At 51.8% G+C, this 19,296-nt stretch overlaps 6 protein-coding genes across 6 annotated transcripts; 3 read left to right on the top strand and 3 right to left on the bottom strand.

Annotated features, from left to right (window-relative positions):
• Nucleotides 1-2,134: 2,134 nt before the first annotated feature.
• On the bottom strand, nucleotides 2,135-5,052 carry B0T23DRAFT_401101 (uncharacterized protein; the record flags this gene model as incomplete). The annotated part of the gene is made up of 2 exons (XM_062838553.1): nucleotides 2,135-4,944; nucleotides 5,004-5,052. 2 exons carry the CDS (start codon nucleotides 5,050-5,052, stop codon nucleotides 2,135-2,137), a joined length of 2,859 nt encoding a protein of 952 aa, XP_062697157.1.
• Nucleotides 5,053-6,080: 1,028 nt separating this feature from the next.
• B0T23DRAFT_392125 (uncharacterized protein) lies at nucleotides 6,081-7,027 on the top strand (the record flags this gene model as incomplete). Its single annotated transcript, XM_062837989.1, has 4 exons — nucleotides 6,081-6,233; nucleotides 6,337-6,639; nucleotides 6,711-6,827; nucleotides 6,932-7,027. 4 exons carry the CDS (start codon nucleotides 6,081-6,083, stop codon nucleotides 7,025-7,027), a joined length of 669 nt encoding a protein of 222 aa, XP_062697158.1.
• A 528-nt stretch (nucleotides 7,028-7,555) lies between these two features.
• B0T23DRAFT_392126 (P-loop containing nucleoside triphosphate hydrolase protein) lies at nucleotides 7,556-9,115 on the bottom strand (the record flags this gene model as incomplete). Its single annotated transcript, XM_062837990.1, has 3 exons — nucleotides 7,556-8,041; nucleotides 8,097-8,334; nucleotides 8,388-9,115. The coding sequence occupies 3 exons, from the start codon at nucleotides 9,113-9,115 to the stop codon at nucleotides 7,556-7,558; spliced, it is 1,452 nt and encodes a 483-aa protein (XP_062697159.1).
• Nucleotides 9,116-10,338: 1,223 nt separating this feature from the next.
• B0T23DRAFT_19148 (uncharacterized protein) lies at nucleotides 10,339-13,449 on the top strand. The gene is made up of 4 exons (XM_062833223.1): nucleotides 10,339-10,604; nucleotides 10,682-10,893; nucleotides 10,973-12,534; nucleotides 12,590-13,449. Exons 1-4 carry the CDS (start codon nucleotides 10,560-10,562, stop codon nucleotides 12,982-12,984), a joined length of 2,214 nt encoding a protein of 737 aa, XP_062697160.1. The 5' UTR covers nucleotides 10,339-10,559; the 3' UTR covers nucleotides 12,985-13,449.
• A 930-nt stretch (nucleotides 13,450-14,379) lies between these two features.
• B0T23DRAFT_19150 (Glucanosyltransferase-domain-containing protein) lies at nucleotides 14,380-16,323 on the top strand. The gene is made up of 4 exons (XM_062833225.1): nucleotides 14,380-14,794; nucleotides 14,863-15,434; nucleotides 15,488-15,576; nucleotides 15,637-16,323. The coding sequence occupies exons 1-4, from the start codon at nucleotides 14,665-14,667 to the stop codon at nucleotides 16,217-16,219; spliced, it is 1,374 nt and encodes a 457-aa protein (XP_062697161.1). The 5' UTR covers nucleotides 14,380-14,664; the 3' UTR covers nucleotides 16,220-16,323.
• Nucleotides 16,324-17,192: 869 nt separating this feature from the next.
• B0T23DRAFT_19211 (GAF domain-like protein) lies at nucleotides 17,193-18,885 on the bottom strand. The gene is made up of 5 exons (XM_062833235.1): nucleotides 18,547-18,885; nucleotides 18,311-18,415; nucleotides 18,218-18,222; nucleotides 18,019-18,098; nucleotides 17,193-17,718 (listed from the first exon to the last, which is right to left on the bottom strand). The coding sequence occupies exons 1-5, from the start codon at nucleotides 18,547-18,549 to the stop codon at nucleotides 17,381-17,383; spliced, it is 531 nt and encodes a 176-aa protein (XP_062697162.1). The 5' UTR covers nucleotides 18,550-18,885; the 3' UTR covers nucleotides 17,193-17,380.
• Between the last annotated feature and the right edge of the window lie 411 nt (nucleotides 18,886-19,296).

The raw sequence follows: 19,296 nt of genomic DNA on the forward strand, positions 1-19,296 counted from the left end.
CCGAGTTGCATTTCCGAGCAGTGCAAGTGTGTTGAGCATGGGAGCCCTTCCCAAGCAGGTGAGGTGTTGGAGTCGAAGGCGTCATTAACGCACGCAATCTTCTCGAGAGGCGACTGGTCAATTGGAGAAGCACTTGGTCGCTGCACCTGGCTGAGTGTGTAACCAGAATGATTGATTGGCAGGGCGGGGATTGAAATCGCTGGACAGATAACTGTGACTGGCTAACAGAAAAAAGAAAATTGCATTGTACATACCAGCAGGCGTACCCGGGACTTGAGGGTGAATCGGACCGTCAAACGTGAGAGTGTATCTTGGGGAACGAGGACGCAACAAGTGTTGAGGGTTGGGTTGGTAGTCTGGCGCCCTTCCCCGTTTGGCAACAAAATGTTGAAGTCAAAGATCCCGGCAGGTTGGAGATATAGAGAAGTCCGGGTAGGGTCCGCAGACGTCGGGGCGCCAGTGGTTTGCGGTATGGAGTAAAAAGTGTATCAATCTGCAGATGGCGTCGATGACGGAATATCAATACTGTGCCAATGTCGTGTAGAAATATACGGTGCAGTTATCAAACAACCAACTGACTCCGGTATTGATTGATACTATCCGTTGAGGTGAGGGACCAGGACAGCCACTGGCGCAAAGGATCCAAGGTCAAGAGTGTTTGAGAGAGTGCGAAGCCTTCGCTTCTTGTAATAACAAGACGAACTTGAAAATTTTGAATTTTTTGACCGGGGTATACTTGGGGACGGCGGTTCCCGTTCAGAGCCGCAGCCCACAACAAGCGAGCGAAGTTTCCAAAAAGGAAGCCGCACAACAGCAATAGCATATCAAAGACAATACGATAGTGATGACCTACCTGTCAGAGTTTCCCTTTTCGGGGCCTTCTGATGGCTAGACCAGATCGACCATGTACTATGTGTGTTAAGTCTGCACCGTGAGTCGGGGAGTCGGCAAGGCCCGCGCAGTGCGTGAAATTTACAGGAAAGAAAAGAAAAATGAAAAAATGAAGAAAAGGTCTCGGCTCGATGGCCGTTAACAAAACTGGGGCCTCTTGTTTTCCAGACTCCACAGAGTGAACCCGAATCGAATCGTTCCAGGCGGTTGTCGGTGGAGTCTCTCCGCTGATTTCCGCAATTTACTCAGCGCTTTCGGTCGCCGAGGCGGGTGCAAATAAGGTTCCCATTGTCGTGGATCTCCGAATCTGGATTTCTAATCCACCTCCAGGGACATGCAAGCAGTGTCAACCTTGACTTGCCGGATCGTGCCTGGATTATGTAATCACCCATCTCTCATCTCATCATCACAAGAAGGTAAGCAACAAACAACATGCGATGTCGTCGATGCCTCAGTTGCGCAGGGGAACCGGCTCAACGGGCTTAGTAGACTGCCCGAGTGAGTGCCTCATTTGTTTTAATTGTTTCTTGTGCTCCCACGGAAGTGGGCTCAGTAATCATTTTGTACTTAGTCAGAACCAACGAGCACCGTTCACATCCAACGTTTCAATGCACATGTTCGCAGCTGACTGCGTCCGCTCAATCGGATCGACTGTCGTCCCCCACGCTGCGTGTCGGCAATGAAACTAAATGCAGCTAGGTGTACATAATTGTACACTAACCACTGGTGACCGCACCGGTTCTTATCTTAGCCCCTTACATTCCATCGAAACATACCTACCGGTGATAAGATCACCGAGGAAAGCGTGGCACGTGAACCAGCCCGTGATACCCCTCGTCGTGACCGCGATAGGACACACAACTCACGTACTACCTCAATTGTTCTGTACGCCAAACGAATAACTCAAGAGCGATGCATGATCACACCCATTTCATTCTATCATCATATCCAAAACCAAACAACCCTCATCACCTATTCATTCTCATGGTATCAACCTTCAACCCTCAACCCCGAACCAGAGCCTTTAAACACCGCCCAGTGCAACCTTGCCAAACTGAATCCAGACTGCCATCCCCATTTTATCTCCTAAAATACATTTACATAAACATCATGAACTGTTGGTTAATGATCGCATAGAAGAAGAAGAGAAAGATAAACCAGTTCCGCTCCCTCCCCCGACAAGCTGAAAACAAACTGAATTAAATTATTAAAACCCCCCCTTTTTGTGTACGTTCATCGCAAATCACTGTACATTCAAAAATAAATCATCTCCCCTCCTCGTCGGCGTCAACTCCGGCACCCAACCGGGCGTAATCGGCGGCGGCGGCAAGTCCACGTACCACTCATTCGTGTTTGCGTCGTCACCGTAAAGGCCTTGAGAGTTGTTTTTGCCCCCTTTCAGCGCTTGGCCTTCTTGCCCGTGTTGTTGCTGCTGTTGGCGAGCCTGCTGGGGTCCAGTCTGCTGTTGTTGTTGCTGCTGTTGTTGGCCATCTCTAGCCCATCCCTTTGCAGGTCTGCCGATGCTCTTGTTCGAGCTGCTGTTGGGGTTGGGGTTGAGGGCGAGTGCCGCGGCCTTTTCGGCGCCGAGACGCTTGGTGAGCAGAGAGGAGCTGTTGGTTCTTGTGTGTTGGTGTTGAGACTGATGCTCTGGTTGAGCTGGCTGGGCAAAGATCGGCCATGATTGTTGAGGCATGGGTGGCTGTTGAGGTCTGTATTGACGCTGCTGCTGCTGCATTTGAGCATCATAATGCCCTTGAGAAGGTCGGTAGTAGGAAAATTGTTGATGTTGTTGTTGCTGCTGCTGCTGCTGTTGCGTTCGCTGGGCTTGTTGCAACTGGCGTTGCTGTTGCTCCCACTGGCGTGGCGATGGGGCACGGTAGTAGTAGGCAGACCCTTCTCCCTGTCCTTGCGACTGTTTTTGCTGATTCCAATAGCAATTGGGGCCAGTGGCTATAGAACTCTGTCTCCTTTGGGACTGCTGGCGTTGCTGGCGTTGCTGGTGCTCAACCGGCACAGCAATCGGGAAGCGCCCCTCAGGTGACCCGGTTCTCATCTGTCCAGGATTCTTGTTCCTGTTTGGGTTAACAACAGGGGCATTCATGGGCCTCGACATCCCAACGGTCAGCTGAGGCGTCCCATGAGGAACCGCACCAATGCGCATTCCCTCGTTGTCTCGCTCCTCGGGAGTCACGATCCTGATGGGGAAGCGTCCCTGTCCTTGGGCTTGCCCTTGTCCTCGCTGCGTTGACATACGCTTGGAGTTGCGCCTGGGAGGTTCGGGACCGGTCGAGCCACCAGCACCACGTAGAGCCTCTTGAGCATCGCGAAGTTGTTGCAGGCCCTCGTTCACATTCTCTCCCTGCTTGTGAATCTTGGGGTATGACACCGGCGACTTTCCGCGAGAAAGAGGGCTCGGCGAGCAAGGCGATTCCGCCACGGGCGAAAGATCTTGGCTGTCTTCTTCTTCATCTCCTGACTCGATCTCCGTGGCAGAGTCCTGGGACATCCGACGTTGCCGGCTTGTTCTCTTGACTGACTTGCGCTTGATTTTGGTGCCCGTCAAGTTCCTCCCGGTATTGTTTTCAGAGAACACTGCCGAAGGGACAGCGGGCATGGGGTTCTCCGGGCCAGGTACAACGGTCAGAGGAGCGTTGTAATCAGAGTAGATACTGGAAGCCACGTTGTCCCTAGGGTGAGCATCATCTCTCATTGCAACCGGTGATTCCACAAAGGCACCCTGCTCCCGTTCCCGGGAGGAGACTCTAAGGGCAGGCACGACCATGCCGGGAGTGTAGGGCATGTACGCCCTTTCGGCCTTCGTCTTGTCCTGTGGGCCTGGTAACTCGACAGAAGAAGTTGGGTATGGCGGCGCTTGGGTCTTCGTACCCGCACCTACAGTTGAGTGCCTAAGGACCCAGTTGCCCTTCTTATCAGCAAAGTAGTAGGTGGTTGCCGATTGTGGATCACTTGGCGGCGGACGCCAAATGGCAGTACCCGACCTATAATCTCCCTCGCCATCCTCTGCGAACTCAGTAATAACACTGTCTCTTCCGGTCAAAGGAGCAGCGTTGGGAGCTGGAGCGGGAGCAGCCCTGGGGACAGCAGCTGGGACAACAGCGGACATTGGTGGGTTCTTTGGAATAGCCAAAGTCAGGTTCGGCTTTGGCGTTTCCTTCTTGCCAAGTGGATCCTGGGTCCGGGAAGCTGGAGTGATTACCATGGCTGGCGGCAAGGCAGGCATGGGCAGAATAGGGGCGGCGCCCGCGGTAGCTCTAGTGACTGTAGGCCTGGGAGAGTTTGACGCCGAAGCGGATCCGGGAAGGGTCGCTAAACCAACACCGTCAGCCCTTGGTGCTTTCGTGGGCCTAAACGTAGGTGTACCCTGTTGCGAAGGAATCCTCTGGATCGGGTAGCTGATGCCCAGCAAATCAGGACCGGTGATGCTTCTGCGACCAAAACTCTTGAACGAGTCCCTCATTCTGCTGAATCCCTTCTCCGGATCTCCAGAGCCCATCCTCTTGCGGCGCACACATTTGGCCAAGAGTACAAGCCCTGCACCCAGAGCCACAACCGCCACACAGCCTATCGTGATCCCGGCAACCTGGGCGCTGGTGAGTTGCGGTGATTCCTTTTCAGCGGGCGCCCCAGCCGGAGCAGATGTGCCTGGTGTGCCTGATGTGACTGGCGTTGTTGTGCTGGAAGCAGTGGGCTCCACGCTTGGAACGGAGCTCGGACGTGTGCTCAAGGTTGAGGTTTGAGCCGAGCTGGACTCAGTACTAGCCGAGCTGGACTCAGTACTAGTCGTGGAGGTAAGGCTTGAACTTGATGTCGTCGTTGTCGTGCTTGGCGAAGCTGTAGCAGTGGTGGAGGCAGGAGCCGCAGATTTCGTCACGGTTGAAAGCGCGGCACTGCCAGTGCCTTTTGTTAACGTCGGGGCAGCAAGATGTCCTGTCCCCGTTGGGAGGATCAGTGTTGCTACAATGACATCGTGAGTCCGCGACGCCGAGTCGTCAACATCGTCGCAAATGTTGTACGCCTTTGTTGTTGCTTGAACTGATAACAGTCAGCCTCATACATACCTCATACCGGAAACGTGGTATCAAATCACTTACCACCAGCCGTAGTGTCCTTGCAGTTTCCCAACTCCTTCTCGCCGATCATGCATGCTACTGCTCCCTCTCCTAGTGTATATCCCCCGCCACCTATTTGCTTGCACATGCATCGTAAAGACGGTGTTGTGCCCCCGCAGGTGAGATCGAGGTTTGCCGATATCCATGAACGGAAGCATGGCCTTGCGCACGTCGGCACGGTTTCTACTATCGATGTTGGTATTTGAGGTTCGGCTGCTTGGGCGACTGTCGAGAGGGTCGTCCATAGTAAGCCCAAGCACAAGAATGACTTGACGGCCATAGTACTGGGCAACATCTGGAAATGAGATTAGTGATGAGATTCGGAAACTGATCATGGAAGACAACGCTCGCTCCCCCATTTCAGCAACAGATCGCGGGTTTTGGTTGAAGGTTGAGAAAGTGTCCTTGCCCCAGTCCAGGTTCCCTCTTCTCTTGGATACCTCCCTCTTAGCTCATTTCAGGTTGCTATTGACCTGTTATGCCGGCCCAGTGGCGAGATCCATGGTGCCGGATTCGGTATTTTAATGACGTGGGAAACCGAACCAACAGACCTCCGGGCGGTTGGAATGCAAATCGCATAACAAGATGTACCAAAGGCCAACCTACCGAACTTAGATGAGATTAAAGATTAGAAGAGGAGATGACCAGCATCTCTGCGTTGAGTAAGTCGACCAAGGAGAAGTCGAAACTAGGAACAGGCGTTGGGCCGGGGAGAACGGAGCCCGTATCGTATGCGATGATTATCGAACCGGAAACAGAAGACGCGAATGCATGGATTATATCGTGATGTAAGAAGCGACCCAAGGGGGGTGGGCTTGAGGTCGGGAAATACTGATTATGAAACGGATATCGAATGTGATAGGATAGGAAACACACAGGAAACACACAAGAAAGAGAGATGTGGAAATGATGATATTGGAGAAGGATGGAGATAGTACCTGAGAAAGAAAAGAGAGAAGCCGGGAGAGGAAAGTCTTGGATGAGGCTTGAACGCCATGTGTCACACTCGGGGTCCTTTCCAAGGTAACCAGACTTCCTGAACTCACGAGCCATGCCATCATGATGTATACCTCAAAGTCAAAAGCAGTAAAGTCCCGGTGTGCTGCGCTTAACGATGCCAGCAATCTCCTCGCCATCCTGGCCGCGGCCAATAACTCTGAAGTCGTACCCATGCCGTTCACCCGCAGAGACGCGCTAAAACTGTCTGAAGACGTGAGTAGTGAGCACCTTGTACCCGATAATTGATGAGGCCTAATCGCCAACTGGGGTTTATTGGACCTCTCGCTATGGCATCATGAGAGACGTTCCATTGCAGGCAGGGCTTCGACGGTGTTCATGTCCCTTGCACAAGGCGGCCGACGAATGGAGCCGCGAAGAGGAACAAGCGATCTGGGGAGAGGCACTTGTCCTGGGCGAAATCCAGGTCCGCCGTCCTCTTATTGGTCTAAAAAGATGGCAGGTCTATTTCGGGCGCCATAGTATCCGGGATTGCACATGGTTGCCGACGGCAGAAGTGAGAAACACTGTTACGGTTCTCCAGTCGACTGGCCAAAGCTGGTATGCAGGAACAACATCCGCAGATAGATGTATGGCTGTGAAGGCTTGGAGCTGGGAAGAGGTGGGCGAGTAAGAGACTGACGCCGGGCACGCGCTTGGTCGGCGCTTAAAAGTACTTGTGGGCTATGGTAGACCCCGGACACGCCTAAGGGTAGTGGGCGCCAACAAATCAACGACGCTATTCCCGTTCGGGTGCCGCCCCCAGATTCTCACCAGCCACGAAACTCGCCTCAACGATCCAGTGGTTCTGTACGCAGTACACCACACTGCCTTGAGGTTGTCTTCATCCCCCAAGCCACCATGATGCACTGCACAGCCACATCCACATGCTACCAGTCTTGACGAGTAAACAGCTTCCCAACGAAGACAAAGAGAGGAAGGGGAACTGCGCCACTATCCAGCTGGACTCGGACCACGAAGTAAAGTTATGGTACCGAAGGCGATGCTGAGCCTAACGTGTTATGACTTTCATCGTGAGGTCCGCACATGAATGTATAGCACGGCGGTTGAGTTGTAGATAAATAAGCATTTCTCGCCCCCCTTCCATACGAGACACAATGCACTTGACATTTTCGTGATACCCTGGCGTCTACCGGTGTATCAACGTCGGGTAGTATCGAACGCGTCTAGAGCAATCTTGCTGACTGCAAAAGTAATTTATCTTTCGCCCCTTGTTGGTATCTCTTTGATCTAAACTCCCGATTCCCATTTTGAATGACGGAATATGCGCATCATGAGTTCACTCCCACATACCCTTTCCTTCTGGGCTTCCCAACATCTTGATGTCGCAGCAACGATGAAAAGACATGATCCCTCGCCTACGCTAGATGATTCAGTTGATAAACTCCTAGTGCATTAGCTCACCACCATCCGCTAAACTGCTGAGTCTCCGGCAGCGGCGGTGCCGGAGAGAAGAACGACTTCAACGACTTCAACGACGACGACTCCCCCTCAACACTCATTGATCGGCCAAATACCTAAGCGGCCGAATCAGTAGCGCTGGGAACGTACTCCGCTTGGGCCCTACTCGACTTGATAACTTCTTGCACCTTCCTCTCGGTATCATCCAAGTCGTTGGGATTCAGCTGGATAAGGTCGATTCCGTAGAACTGAGCGATCTGGGAGAGCGCTTCGAAGCTCCTACGGTCGTGAACAAAGCTGATCGAGACACCAACACGACCGAAACGACCGGTACGACCAATACGGTGAAGGTATGTCTCTGCGTCCGGCTCCCTTTCGCCAGGTCCCTTCATCGGAATGTCGTAGTTAATGACCATGGACACACTGGAAACATCAATACCACGTGCCAGAACGTTTGTGGTGATGAGGACCTTGGAACGTCCGGAGCGGAATTCATCGAGAAGAACATCACGGCTTTGGCCTTCGTAGGCGCCGTGAAGGGCCGAAACTTTGTGACCATCTGCTTCCATGCGCTTCTGGATCTCGTTGGCCGTCTCTCTCGTCTGGAAGAAAGCACGTTAGCCAAAGTCTACAACAGTATTCGAGGGCAAAACATACCCGGACGAAGATGACGGAAGAACCAATGGTCATGAGACCATACAGCTTGCAGAGAATGTCGTACTTGTCCTTCTCGGTAGGACAGTCCATAAACATCTGCGAAATACCTTTGACCGTAAGCTCCTTATGCTTGAGCTTCATCTGGTTGGCGTTGGGTGCGAAGCGCTCGGCGAATCTCAGAACTTTGTCTGGGAACGTCGCAGAGAAAAGGAGGATCTGAATGGTCTTGGGGAGCATGCTACTTGATGTCAGTAAAGGCCGCACAACACAAGTGCCCAAAGATGAACTTACTTCTTGACGCGGACACACTGGTCACCCAGTCCCTGCTGGTCAAGCATGTTGTCGGCCTCGTCGATAACAAGAACCTTCAACTGCGAGATGTCAAACTGCCTGCGCTTGACAAGGTCCATGACAGTTCCCGGAGTTCCCACGACGACGCTGCCTCTAACACCCGTCTCGCGCGAAATGGCACCGGGAATAGCGGCCTCGACAATCAAATTCTCGCAGAACTGACCGATGGTCTGGACCACGGTCTGGATCTGGCGGGCAAGCTCTCTGCTAGGAGCAAGCAGAAGGGCTTGAGGCTGGTGGGGCTTGGACAGGTCGATGCGGGAGAGAACGGTAAGGACGAAAGCGGCAGTCTTTCCAGTACCGGATTGAGACTGGGCGATCATGTTGCGGGGAGGGTCGGAGAGCATGAGAGGAAGGCACTTCTCCTGGACCTTGGAAGGTTTCTTGAAGTTGATGGCGAGCAGACCGCGGTTGACAGCCTCGGGGAGACCCAACTCATCGAACGAGCTGACGGAGTAGAGAGGACTTTCGGTGTCATTCTGAAGATCGCTCAACTTGATCTCGACTTCGTACTCGTTCTTCACAAGGTTGCTCTGGCTCTCCTCGATGGAGGTCTCGTTCTCGGGGGCCTTGGGCTCTTCGGACGCAGGGGCAGACACGGGCGCAGCCTCGGGGGCGGCAGCCGGAGCCTCGTCGGGCTTGGTGATGCGGCTGGCGAGATCAGCCATTATGACGTCGTGATTAGGATGACTGCTAGCAAGAATCAAAAAATCGCACGGTCAGTACGATACCGACGTTATATTTTGTTCGCCCCCCTGGATGTTCCGGTTACAGCAAGAAGCCGAGACGTGGGTGAGTCAAGTTTCAAGCTGCGCTTCGTCAGGTCTTGATGCCCCGCGTCCCAAGTCAACGCGTCAGACCCAGGCCGCAAGGACGAGAAGGCGCAAGCTGACAAGCTTACCTTAGAGGGAGTTATTGTTGGAGCAAACAAAATGCTCTTTCAGAGATCCGATGGAATCTTGAGCTGTTGGTGACGGACCACAAAGCAACTGCCAGCAGTGGTTTGTGGGCGGGAGAAGGAATGCGAAAGGAAAAGGAAGCTGGCAGAAAGAGATTCTGGCAGCGGCAGGGCTGACTTTGAGAGGAAGTCGCGACGCCATCGAACCAGAGTGATACATAGTGGGGCATCTGCACCTTCCTCTACACTAGTGTCCATACGTAGTGTACTTGCAGTGCTGTTCCCGTCTAGTGCCCCTGTACAAGTAGCGGTAGTGCCGTAGTGTTGTTGGTACTGTACCTGCCCTGGAATTAACGCTTGATGCCCTGGCAGAAGCCGGAGGCCAGAATGGTCAAAGCACGAGCCAGCAGCGGGTGGCTTAGTGGCCGGGGTCCCGCCCGCTGTCTCTGTAAGGAGGCTTTAAAGTCCATAGGTACCTACCTAGTAGTTGTTGCTTTGGCCCAAACGAGGTTTCTCTTTCCGTCTTCTGAATTCCAATTCTTACCTCTAACTATCCCTAGAGGTAGAGTTACGTAACGAACGAATGCTTCTTCCGAACCAATCTTCATGCAGTTAACGCATACTGCCTGACCGCACTAGCACCGGCCAAGCCGCAGGTCCGCCGGCACAGCTGGGGCCTTCTTAAATTGAGTACCTCGAGGTTAGCCACCGGCACCCCAGCTATCATTACTACCTCGCTACCTCTAGGTACCCAAGCGCGGGGGCCATTCATCGTGCTCCTACATCCCAACTCAGGTCTTGCCGGCTGCTCGGGCTACGGTGTACGGACCGGGATAACCAGCCGATTACATAGCACATCTTCAGCTGTTGGAGGGGTACCTCCTGCCTTCTCTTGCTTTCTTGCTCTACTACTTGCTTGTTCTTTGACGCTGTATCTGCTGTGCTTCTTCTACCTCTGCTTGGAGTACCTAACACTCAAACGCTCCGCCGGTCCCGTCCATTCCTCCAAAGACCCAACGGGTTCCTGCCGCTACTTGTACATACCCAGGGCCAGCACAGCACGATTCATCGTCGTTTCAGACACGACGACAGCCAACGGAGCAATCCCACTCATCTTCTCCCGAAGTCTACATTGCATGTATACCCGACTACTGGTTTGCATGGTTATCCACGACGACAACTCTCAGTATTAAAAGAAGCTCCACCGACAAACTATGGCCGAGGGCGAAATCGCGCCATCCTTTGGCACCGTGCTCAAGGTTGTCTTCATCTCTCCTGGCCTACTCAGAGGCTTAAACTTGTGGTGGTGGCCTTGGACTAACATGCCCGCATGCAGGATGGCTTTAAACCGGCCAATGTCTATGTGGCCAACAACATTGCCTTCTTTGACGATGTGCAGGCTTTCTACCGTGAAAGGAGCGCCGCCGAGAAGCGATATAGCGCCGAGCTGAGCGCAATAGCAAAGAAGTACTATGACAAGAAAGCCAAAAAGTCAACGAGCCTGAGTGTCGGCGACACCCCCACAATGACCCCTGGGTCCCTTGAGAGGTACGACAAGGCTTTGGAACATTGTCACATTTGCTTAGATGTTCTATTCCAGCTGACTGACCGGTTTCCGTGTAACTAGCGCCTCGATGACTACATGGTCTACCATTCTAACCAAGCTTGAACTGGTCGCCAGCGAACACGATCGACTCGCGAACGAGTTTGTCACCAAGATTGCGGAACCGATCAAAGAAGTGGCCATTAAACTGGACGCGCAACGCAAACGCCAAGTCGAATATGCTGAAAAGCTAGAAAAAGAAAAAGAAGCTCAGTATGCCGCACTGCAGAAAGTCAAGACCAAGTACGACTCGGTATGCCAGGATGTTGAGAGCAAACGCAAAAAGTCAGAGTCGGCATTTGACAAGGCAAAGGCGCAGAGTTCGTTTCAACACCAGCTACAAGAGATGAACAACATGAAGAACACCTACCTGATCGCCATCAACGTTACCAACAAGCAAAAGGAGAAGCACTACCACGAATTCCTTCCCGAAGTCATGGACAACCTGCAAGATCTTGCCGAGTTCCGCACAATGAAGTTGAACGGGTTTTGGTCCGAAGCCACTCAGCTTGAGTTTTCCATGCTTCAGAACTGCAGTGGTGAGGTTGACCACATGGCCAAGGAGATTGTGCGGAATGAACCTCAGCTAGATTCGATGATGTACATGCAGCACAATACCGGTGCCTTCCAGGAGCCTCCCGACAAGGTGTTTGAGCCAAGCCCAGTATGGCACGATGATGATTCCATGGTTACGGACGAGCCAGCCAAAATCTATTTGCGCAATGTGCTGAATAAGTCAAAGGGCCAACTCGGAGAATTGCGACGTGAGGTAGATAAGAAGAGGCGAGAGGTGGAAGCAACCAAGCGAGCGAAACAGAGGGTGCTTGAAGGGACAGAGCAAACACAGGATGAGTTCTTGGTTCTCACGCAGCTCTTCTTGCAGCAAGAGGACCTGCATCAGGTCGACCGGAAGCGGTTGACAGCAGAGGTCGAGACGTCCACCATTACTTCAGCCGTTGGTGACGTGACACTGGGTGCCAAGAGCCACAATTTCAAGTCGCAAACCTTCAAGATTCCCACTAACTGCGATCTGTGCGGGGAGAGAATATGGGGCTTGTCAGCCAAGGGCTTCGATTGCCGGGACTGCGGGTATACTTGCCATAGCAAATGCGAGATGAAGGTACCGGCCGAGTGTCCAGGGGAGCTGAACAAGGAGGAGCGTAAAAAGTATAAGCAGGAACGACAAGAGCTGGCCAACACGCTGCTTAAGCCTTCCACATCGTCGAGCCATGTTAACGAGATGCCTGATCTCACTCGGTCAAACACAGTCAGCTCGGTGCGTTCTGGGTATGCGGCCAGCGCTCAACGATCGATTTCCGGGCCCATTTCGCCTGACGACGATGCGCCTCCAGATGTCCCTAACACAAGGCCACCGGCAGCCTCACCAACACCGTCTAGCGCACCCCGGAAGAATCGTATCCTGGCCCCGCCACCCCCGGCATTCATGAGCGAAGTGCCAGGAAGCGCCTCTAATGGCGGGGGGCACCAGGAACAGAAGGCGAAGATGCTATACACCTTTGAAGCTGGAGGTGAAGGCGAACTCTCAGTGCCCGAGGGAAGAGAACTGGTGGTCTTGGAACCAGATAGTAAGTACCGTTGCCCTTTGGCATGATTGATACGAATAGCTCACACACTTATTAGCGGGAAGCGGGTGGACAAGGGTGCGGGCTGGCTACAAGGAAGGCAATGTACCGACATCATACGTCGAGATACTACCACCAACTACTCCTACGGCTCTCGTACCACAGCACACGGGCCAATCGGGCCGGCCACCATCGACTTACTCCAACAGCGGCTCATCCATTGCGGCATCAACGAAGAAGAAGGGGCCTGCAGTGGCGCCAAGACGGGGAGCCAAAAAGCTTCAGTATGTTGAGGCGCTGTACGATTACCAAGCTGGTAGCGACACGGAGCACAGCATGACTGTGGGCGAGAGATTCGTTCTGATTAAGGAGGACCAAGGAGATGGGTGGGCAGAGGTCGAAAAAGGAGGAGTGACAAAGAGTGTCCCGGCGAACTACGTCCAGACTGTATAGTATACCTGTCGATGCGCTTTTCATGGCTCAAGACAGGTTCGTTTTGATCCCGGACAGAGCTTGACAATGCGATGCGATAGCTCCCCCGCCTGGATCTGAAGATTGGATTTGATCATCACCCCATGAAAACGGGGGAAAAGCTTAAATTAATTCCTCAGGGACCTGCGAAGATCTCACGGACTCTTATTTGTATGTCAGTCTTCAACTGCAACGTCGGTTCAGGAGTGTTGTTGATCGGTAGTCAGCTTAGTTTGCTTCCCCCTTTCTCCCGCTCCCTTCTCATTACCCCTTTTTAGTTGTTTGGGGTACCCTGCCAAGATCACGAGTTTCTGAAACGGTATGACGTAGTTGGTGCATGGGCCAATAAATTTCTATCCGGTCTTCTTCCGTCGACAAGCCATTCACTTCCATCCAGAAAGCTTCAAGCTTGTCCATAATTGTCGTGAGTTCAAGCTTTCTTTGCCAAGGGCGCCAGTGCTTCGGGTACCAGATCCATCTTGGGAGCTTAGATCACAGTTCGTGCCTTGTGTCGTCCAAGCTTACAGCCGCGTTTTAACTATGTACGAGCCTGATACTGGTGAGAGTCGACTTCCGGCGTAAAGATCTAGCAGATTCAGCAAACGGAACAAGAACATATCGAGGTGGCTGCCTGTGTGTCATGCAATCGCTGTCCTCCTTGCGAATCGATTGTTAACGCTTTGGCAGGTGACTCTCGTCCCACATGTCCCACGGACGACAATTCTGCAGGATGCTGTCGGAGTGCCCGAGTTATCCTCGACGGCTTGTTCTATTATTATTACAGACCACTACGACGTTGGATGGCTTGCATATCCAATGAAACTCGTTATGTATACCTGTGACAGATGAAAAGGCTGCAAATACCCCGAGGCACGACAGACGATCACTTCTCGATGCGTGGATGTTGATCTTTAGAGATTTGCAGGAGAGAGTTGCACAGCCTTCGACCTTGATGCAGCACTAAAGTTCAAGGTCTGCGCTTGCAGTGGAAAAGACATGAAACAGAAGCAGGTAAATCTTGAACATCCCGTTAATCTGTTCCTGTCTGGATCAATGACTGGGGCTCTACCAATCTTCAAACCTTGAATCATCGGCCTTTATGCGTCCAAGATGCTCCAATGCCAGGTACCCGTACCGGTCCGATAACCACTACAACTCCACCAAGGAACTTGCCCGGTCCATCTTGTGAAAGGAACACGGAAAGGGATGAACAGTGCGCTTACCAAACAATCTGAACGGCTCCGGCTGGCAATTCGACGTCTGTGGTGACACGGCTGCTTTTTATGTGCTCGTTCCCCCCTCCTCGTTTCACTCCAGTTGCTCTATCCTTCAAGAGCACCTTCCACTCTCAACAACATTTCCGTGCTTGAAACGGTTTCCCCTCGTTCTGTACACAGGCTGTTTGCTTATCCCCTCGTTCGGTTTTGATCGCACACATCAAGTTCTTCCATTTCTGATTATTTCTGTTTCACTTTGTTTACTTGGTCAATTTTTATCAAGCCCATTTTGGACTTTCTTGCCAGGCCTTCTTCACGACAGCAGCACCCTATCACCCTTCTTCATACATAGACTGCCCGATAATTATTATCGACGCGAAATCTGAACGACTGCCGCAAATTCGCTTACACATCACATACTCGAGAAAGTATTGGCGCCACCAAAATGAAGTCTATCAGCTTGATGTCGGCGTTGGCTTCCATCGCTAGCCTCAGTGCAGCGACCCCGACGCCAACCGAGCAGGAGCAACCGCACAAGAGGGCTGATCTCCCTGCTGTTACAGTCTCCGGAAATGGTGAGTGGTTCCGGCTTTGGAAGATGTTACGTTTCAACAAGCGGAGATGCTGATTTATTTGTTGATAGCCTTCTGGAAGGGCAAGGAGCGCTTCTATATCAGAGGAATCGACTACCAGCCGGGAGGATCGTCCGGCATGACGGATCCCTTGGCCGATCTCGACATGTGCAAGCGCGACGTTGCCGAGTTCAAGAAGCTGGGAGTCAACACCATCCGTGTCTACATGGTGGACAACTCCAAGAAGCACGACGACTGCATGAAGCTCTTGGCCGATGCCGGAATTTATGTCGTTATTGACGCCAACACCCCCCTTTACTCGCTCAACCGTTACGACCCCCACCAGTCCTACAACGACAAGTATCTCCAGAGCGTTTTCGCCACGATCGACGCTTTTGCCAAGTACGACAACACCCTTGCCTTCTTCTCGGGCAACGAGGTCATCAACGATGTGGTCAACAGCACCCTGGCAGCCAAATATGTCAAGGCCACCACTCGTGATATGCGCCAGTATATTGGCAACCGTGGCTACAGAAAGATTCCTGTTGGATACTCGGCTGCGGATGTCTCTCAGAACCGCATGCAGCTCGCCAGCTACATGAACTGCGGAACCGACGACGAGAGAAGCGACTTCTTCGCCTTCGTAAGTTTTCCTTTGGGTTGATTGGATAGCTCAGAATCTGACATGAGATACAGAACGATTATTCCTGGTGCAGTTCGAACTTTGTGGACTCCGGCTGGGACCAAAAGGTGAAGATGTTCACCGGTTATGGCATCCCCATTTTGTAAGTCTTAAATTTTCTCAGAGAAATCTGCCAAATCAGCATATCTGACCTTTTCATAAGCCTTTCTGAGTATGGCTGCATCACTCACACCCGCGACTTCGCCGAAATTGGGGCTCTTATGAGCGACAAGATGACCAGTGTCTACTCGGGAGGTCTTATGTACGAGTATGCAGTGGAGGAGAACGGATACGGAATTGCCAAGCTTGGCCCTGGAAGCAAGGTTGAGGAGAAGCCCGAATTTGCCAACTTCGCCAAGGCCATGAGCAAGTACCCGGTTCCCACGGGTGATGGCGGCTTCACCTCGACTACCAAGGCCGCTGCTTGCCCTACCAAGGACTCCAACTGGCTCGTTGACTCTACTCTGCTCCCCGCTATCCCCGACGGTGCCAAGAAGTTCATGAAGGACGGCGCTGGAACTGGTCCGGGTCTGAATGGTGAGGGCTCTCAGCAGGCCCAGGGTACCAGCACTGGCGACGCGGAACCGGGTTCTGGATCTCCCACAAACACTGCTTCTCCCTCCAGCAGCAGCGAGAGTCAGAAGAAGTCCGGAAGCACCCGCGGTATCGGTTCCGTTGACAAAGCTCCTTTCGTCGTCACCGGATTGGTCATGTTCTTCACCTTGACCGGCACCCTTCTTCTCTAGGTTAAGAAACGATGTAGCTTGGCGTTTGCTAGATCTACAAGTTGATGATGAGGTGGTGAAAGCTGTCGTCCAACTGGATTTCGCAGCGCAATGTATAGTATAGAATAATGTCTTTTTTTTTTTTTCTTCTAATACTTTCTTGTTAAGAACGTGACAAACATAAATCTATCGAGACACTGTCTTCGAGTTTGGATGTCACTGTAAATACCTACATCTGGAAGTAGTTCTTGAATTTTTTCTTTTCCTTGGGATATTCTGCCAACCTGCTGATTACATCGACTAAGGCTTGTTGAGTGTCTATTTCTATTGTCAAATACCCTAGTTCCTTTTGCTTACCAACCTCAAGAAAGGCAGAATGGTAGGTATATAACTCACCTTCCTCTTTCGCAGCAAGAATGAAGTTTTTTTTACAAGCCTACTCTGTCCGTACCTTCTTTGATAAAGGGAGGACAAACACCATTGGACAAAGTCTGGACCACCTGCAGCCGCCGTGCTTGCCCTTAATACTCAAGCGACCAGTACAGGCCAAGGTGTGACAGGATCTCCTCCGGACCATGTATATCACTCACCGAGCCCAACACTGGTCTCATTAGTTAAGGGTTTCTCTGCAGTGTGCCGTACCTGACCCCGGTTCACGAAGATGCGCCGTGTTCAACTCGGTTGCAGGTTATGAAATTCTTTCGAGCAAAGCCGGGAATTTGGTATGCTGCCAATGACTTTCCGTGTTTGCTCCCTACTAGAAGTGTGAATAATGCCCTGCTACCGTTAACTTTTTTTTTTTTCCTCAAGTTTTTCTTTTTTTGTTTTTTTTTTTTTTTTTGTTTTTTTTTGGGGGGGGTTGTTGTTTTGTTCTTCACTATCTGTTTTTCTGTGTCACACCTGGTGACTAAAAAAAATCAAGACGAGACCGGAGGACCTACTTAGTATGAGAGGTGGCTGTCTGCGAAAGAAGACGAAATAGTCGGACCAATCACCAACACGAAGAAAACTGATTTCTGTTCCCCATCTATGTCTCTACAATATATCGCATCACTAGCCCATAACCCCCATTCTATCCTCCACCCCTTTAAACCCCAACAAGTCTTCTCACCCTCATTCCGCCCCCGCCCACCATGGACCAATCTCCCCTTACTCCCCATTGCGCAAGCTTTCTTTCAAAACTCAAGGCCAGTCACAGCTCCTGCCCACCAAATCCGCCAACTTCTCCAACCACACCTTATCGACCTCATCGAACCCGTTCAGCTCCGCACAGTCCACATCGATGATGGCCACCACCCTATCGTCCACAACAATAGGAACCACAATCTCGCTCTTGCTGTCGCCGTCGCAGGCGATGTGGCCGGGAAAGGCGTCGACGTCGGGAACGAGCTGAGTGGTCTTGGTGGCGGCTGCGGCACCGCATACGCCCCTGCCGAAGGCGATGGTTTGGCAAGCTACTTTGCCTTGAAAAGGGCCTAGAATGAGTTCGGTGGTGGAGGGGTGGTTGAGGGTGTAGAAGCCTATTATGTGGGCGGGTTAATTTGGGATTTGAAAGGGGCTAAAGGAAAAGAGGGGAAGAGAGAGAGAGAGAGAGAGAGAGAGAGAGTCCAGTGTAGTGAGATGAGGCGTACAGAAGTGTTTGACAGGCAGAGTAGTGACGCAGTGAAGAGAGGGAGATGCTGTATAAAAAGGACAGGAAGTTTTGGACGAAGCAAGGTAATATGAAGATTGAAAGGAGAGATAACGACCGTTGAACAAGCCGAGGTAGGATACAAAGCTTGATGGGATCTTGAACAAAGATGAACACAACAAATACTTACCAGCCCAGTTGACCTGGTTGCTCGGAGCCGGAAGAGACTTGAAAGCGTGCCAGAGAAGGGCAGCGCAGTTGGACAAATTGCTATTTTGAAAGAGTACATTAGCACTAATGAGGATCTTGTACGTTCCATCTGTTGTTTTCAGGACGGACCATCCCGAGAAGGGGCTGTGGGGTACATGTGGGAGCCAACGTTGACGTACCAAACCTAACGAATGTCAATTATTCAGGTCATCTTCTTAGACATTGTCCCTTCTTGATGTGGTGGTGCAAGCAGGCTTGGTTGCTCATCTTACCCAGTTCCTCTGCTCATAGAACAGACCTTCAGCTTGGTCGAGAACCTGCTGGTAGGCCTCTTCCTTGGTGACGTTGGCAGCAAAGTTGGAAGCGTCGGCGTGAACCTATAAGACGAATATCGTGTTAGTCTCAACCGTCCTCAAGTTCGGAGAAGCCTGTAGTTCGTAGGTATGCTCGATGAGGTCTTCAATTCTCTCAAAACGATGGATTGGACTGATCTAAGCTGTTCACGAACCATTTTGACGTATTATTATGACCCTGTTCTTCCTATGTACAAATTCTCAAAATCGACCAAGAGTGGTTGGTGGTGTTGGACACCGAGGAAGCGAACTTCAACTTTTGAAATTTGTCATTCCCGTCTTCATTTCTGAATCTGGGGAAGTGGGGCCAAATGGCACTGCTCCGGTCCGTGCGGGACTGCCGCCGTACCGGCAGCAGATGGGCCGGTCCCGAGTGGCCCCCGGTGGATTCACGGTTTCGATCCCAAAAGAGGACCGGACTGAATTACCAGCCGGGTGAAGGAATCGAAGATAATTGGGCGGATACTTACTAGATGGCTTGGTGGGCGGGAGGCTCGTCATCGCTTCATACTACCCTTCTTGTCACGTTGTGCTGATGGCAGCTTGTCTTCGATGGGCACAGTTCGTCGTCTTCCACCATTCATTGAAGTTTCCCGCCGGGCAGGTGTTGACCAATTCTTCCATCTCATGACGGTATCTTCCGGAATGCCGCTCTATCAAGTACAGATGTGAAACATCACAGGTTTTCCGAGCGGCATCTTGGACATTGCTCTTTGCACTTGTACGCAGTGTCTGGTCCTGTCGAATCTATTCTTGAAGATAGTGTTGCTGTCGTTTCGCACCGTGATTTCCATTACTCGTTCATTTATCCATTGGTATGGGTATCAGCTCTAGGTTGATGGCTGCTTAGGTGGTTCTTTGCGTCGAAGTAAAGAAAGGTGACCTAGTTCTGGTACATAAGTGGT

This window comes from Neurospora hispaniola (genome assembly GCF_033458365.1).
Source record: "Neurospora hispaniola strain FGSC 10403 chromosome Unknown B0T23scaffold_1, whole genome shotgun sequence".
Classification (NCBI taxonomy): domain Eukaryota; kingdom Fungi; phylum Ascomycota; class Sordariomycetes; order Sordariales; family Sordariaceae; genus Neurospora; species Neurospora hispaniola.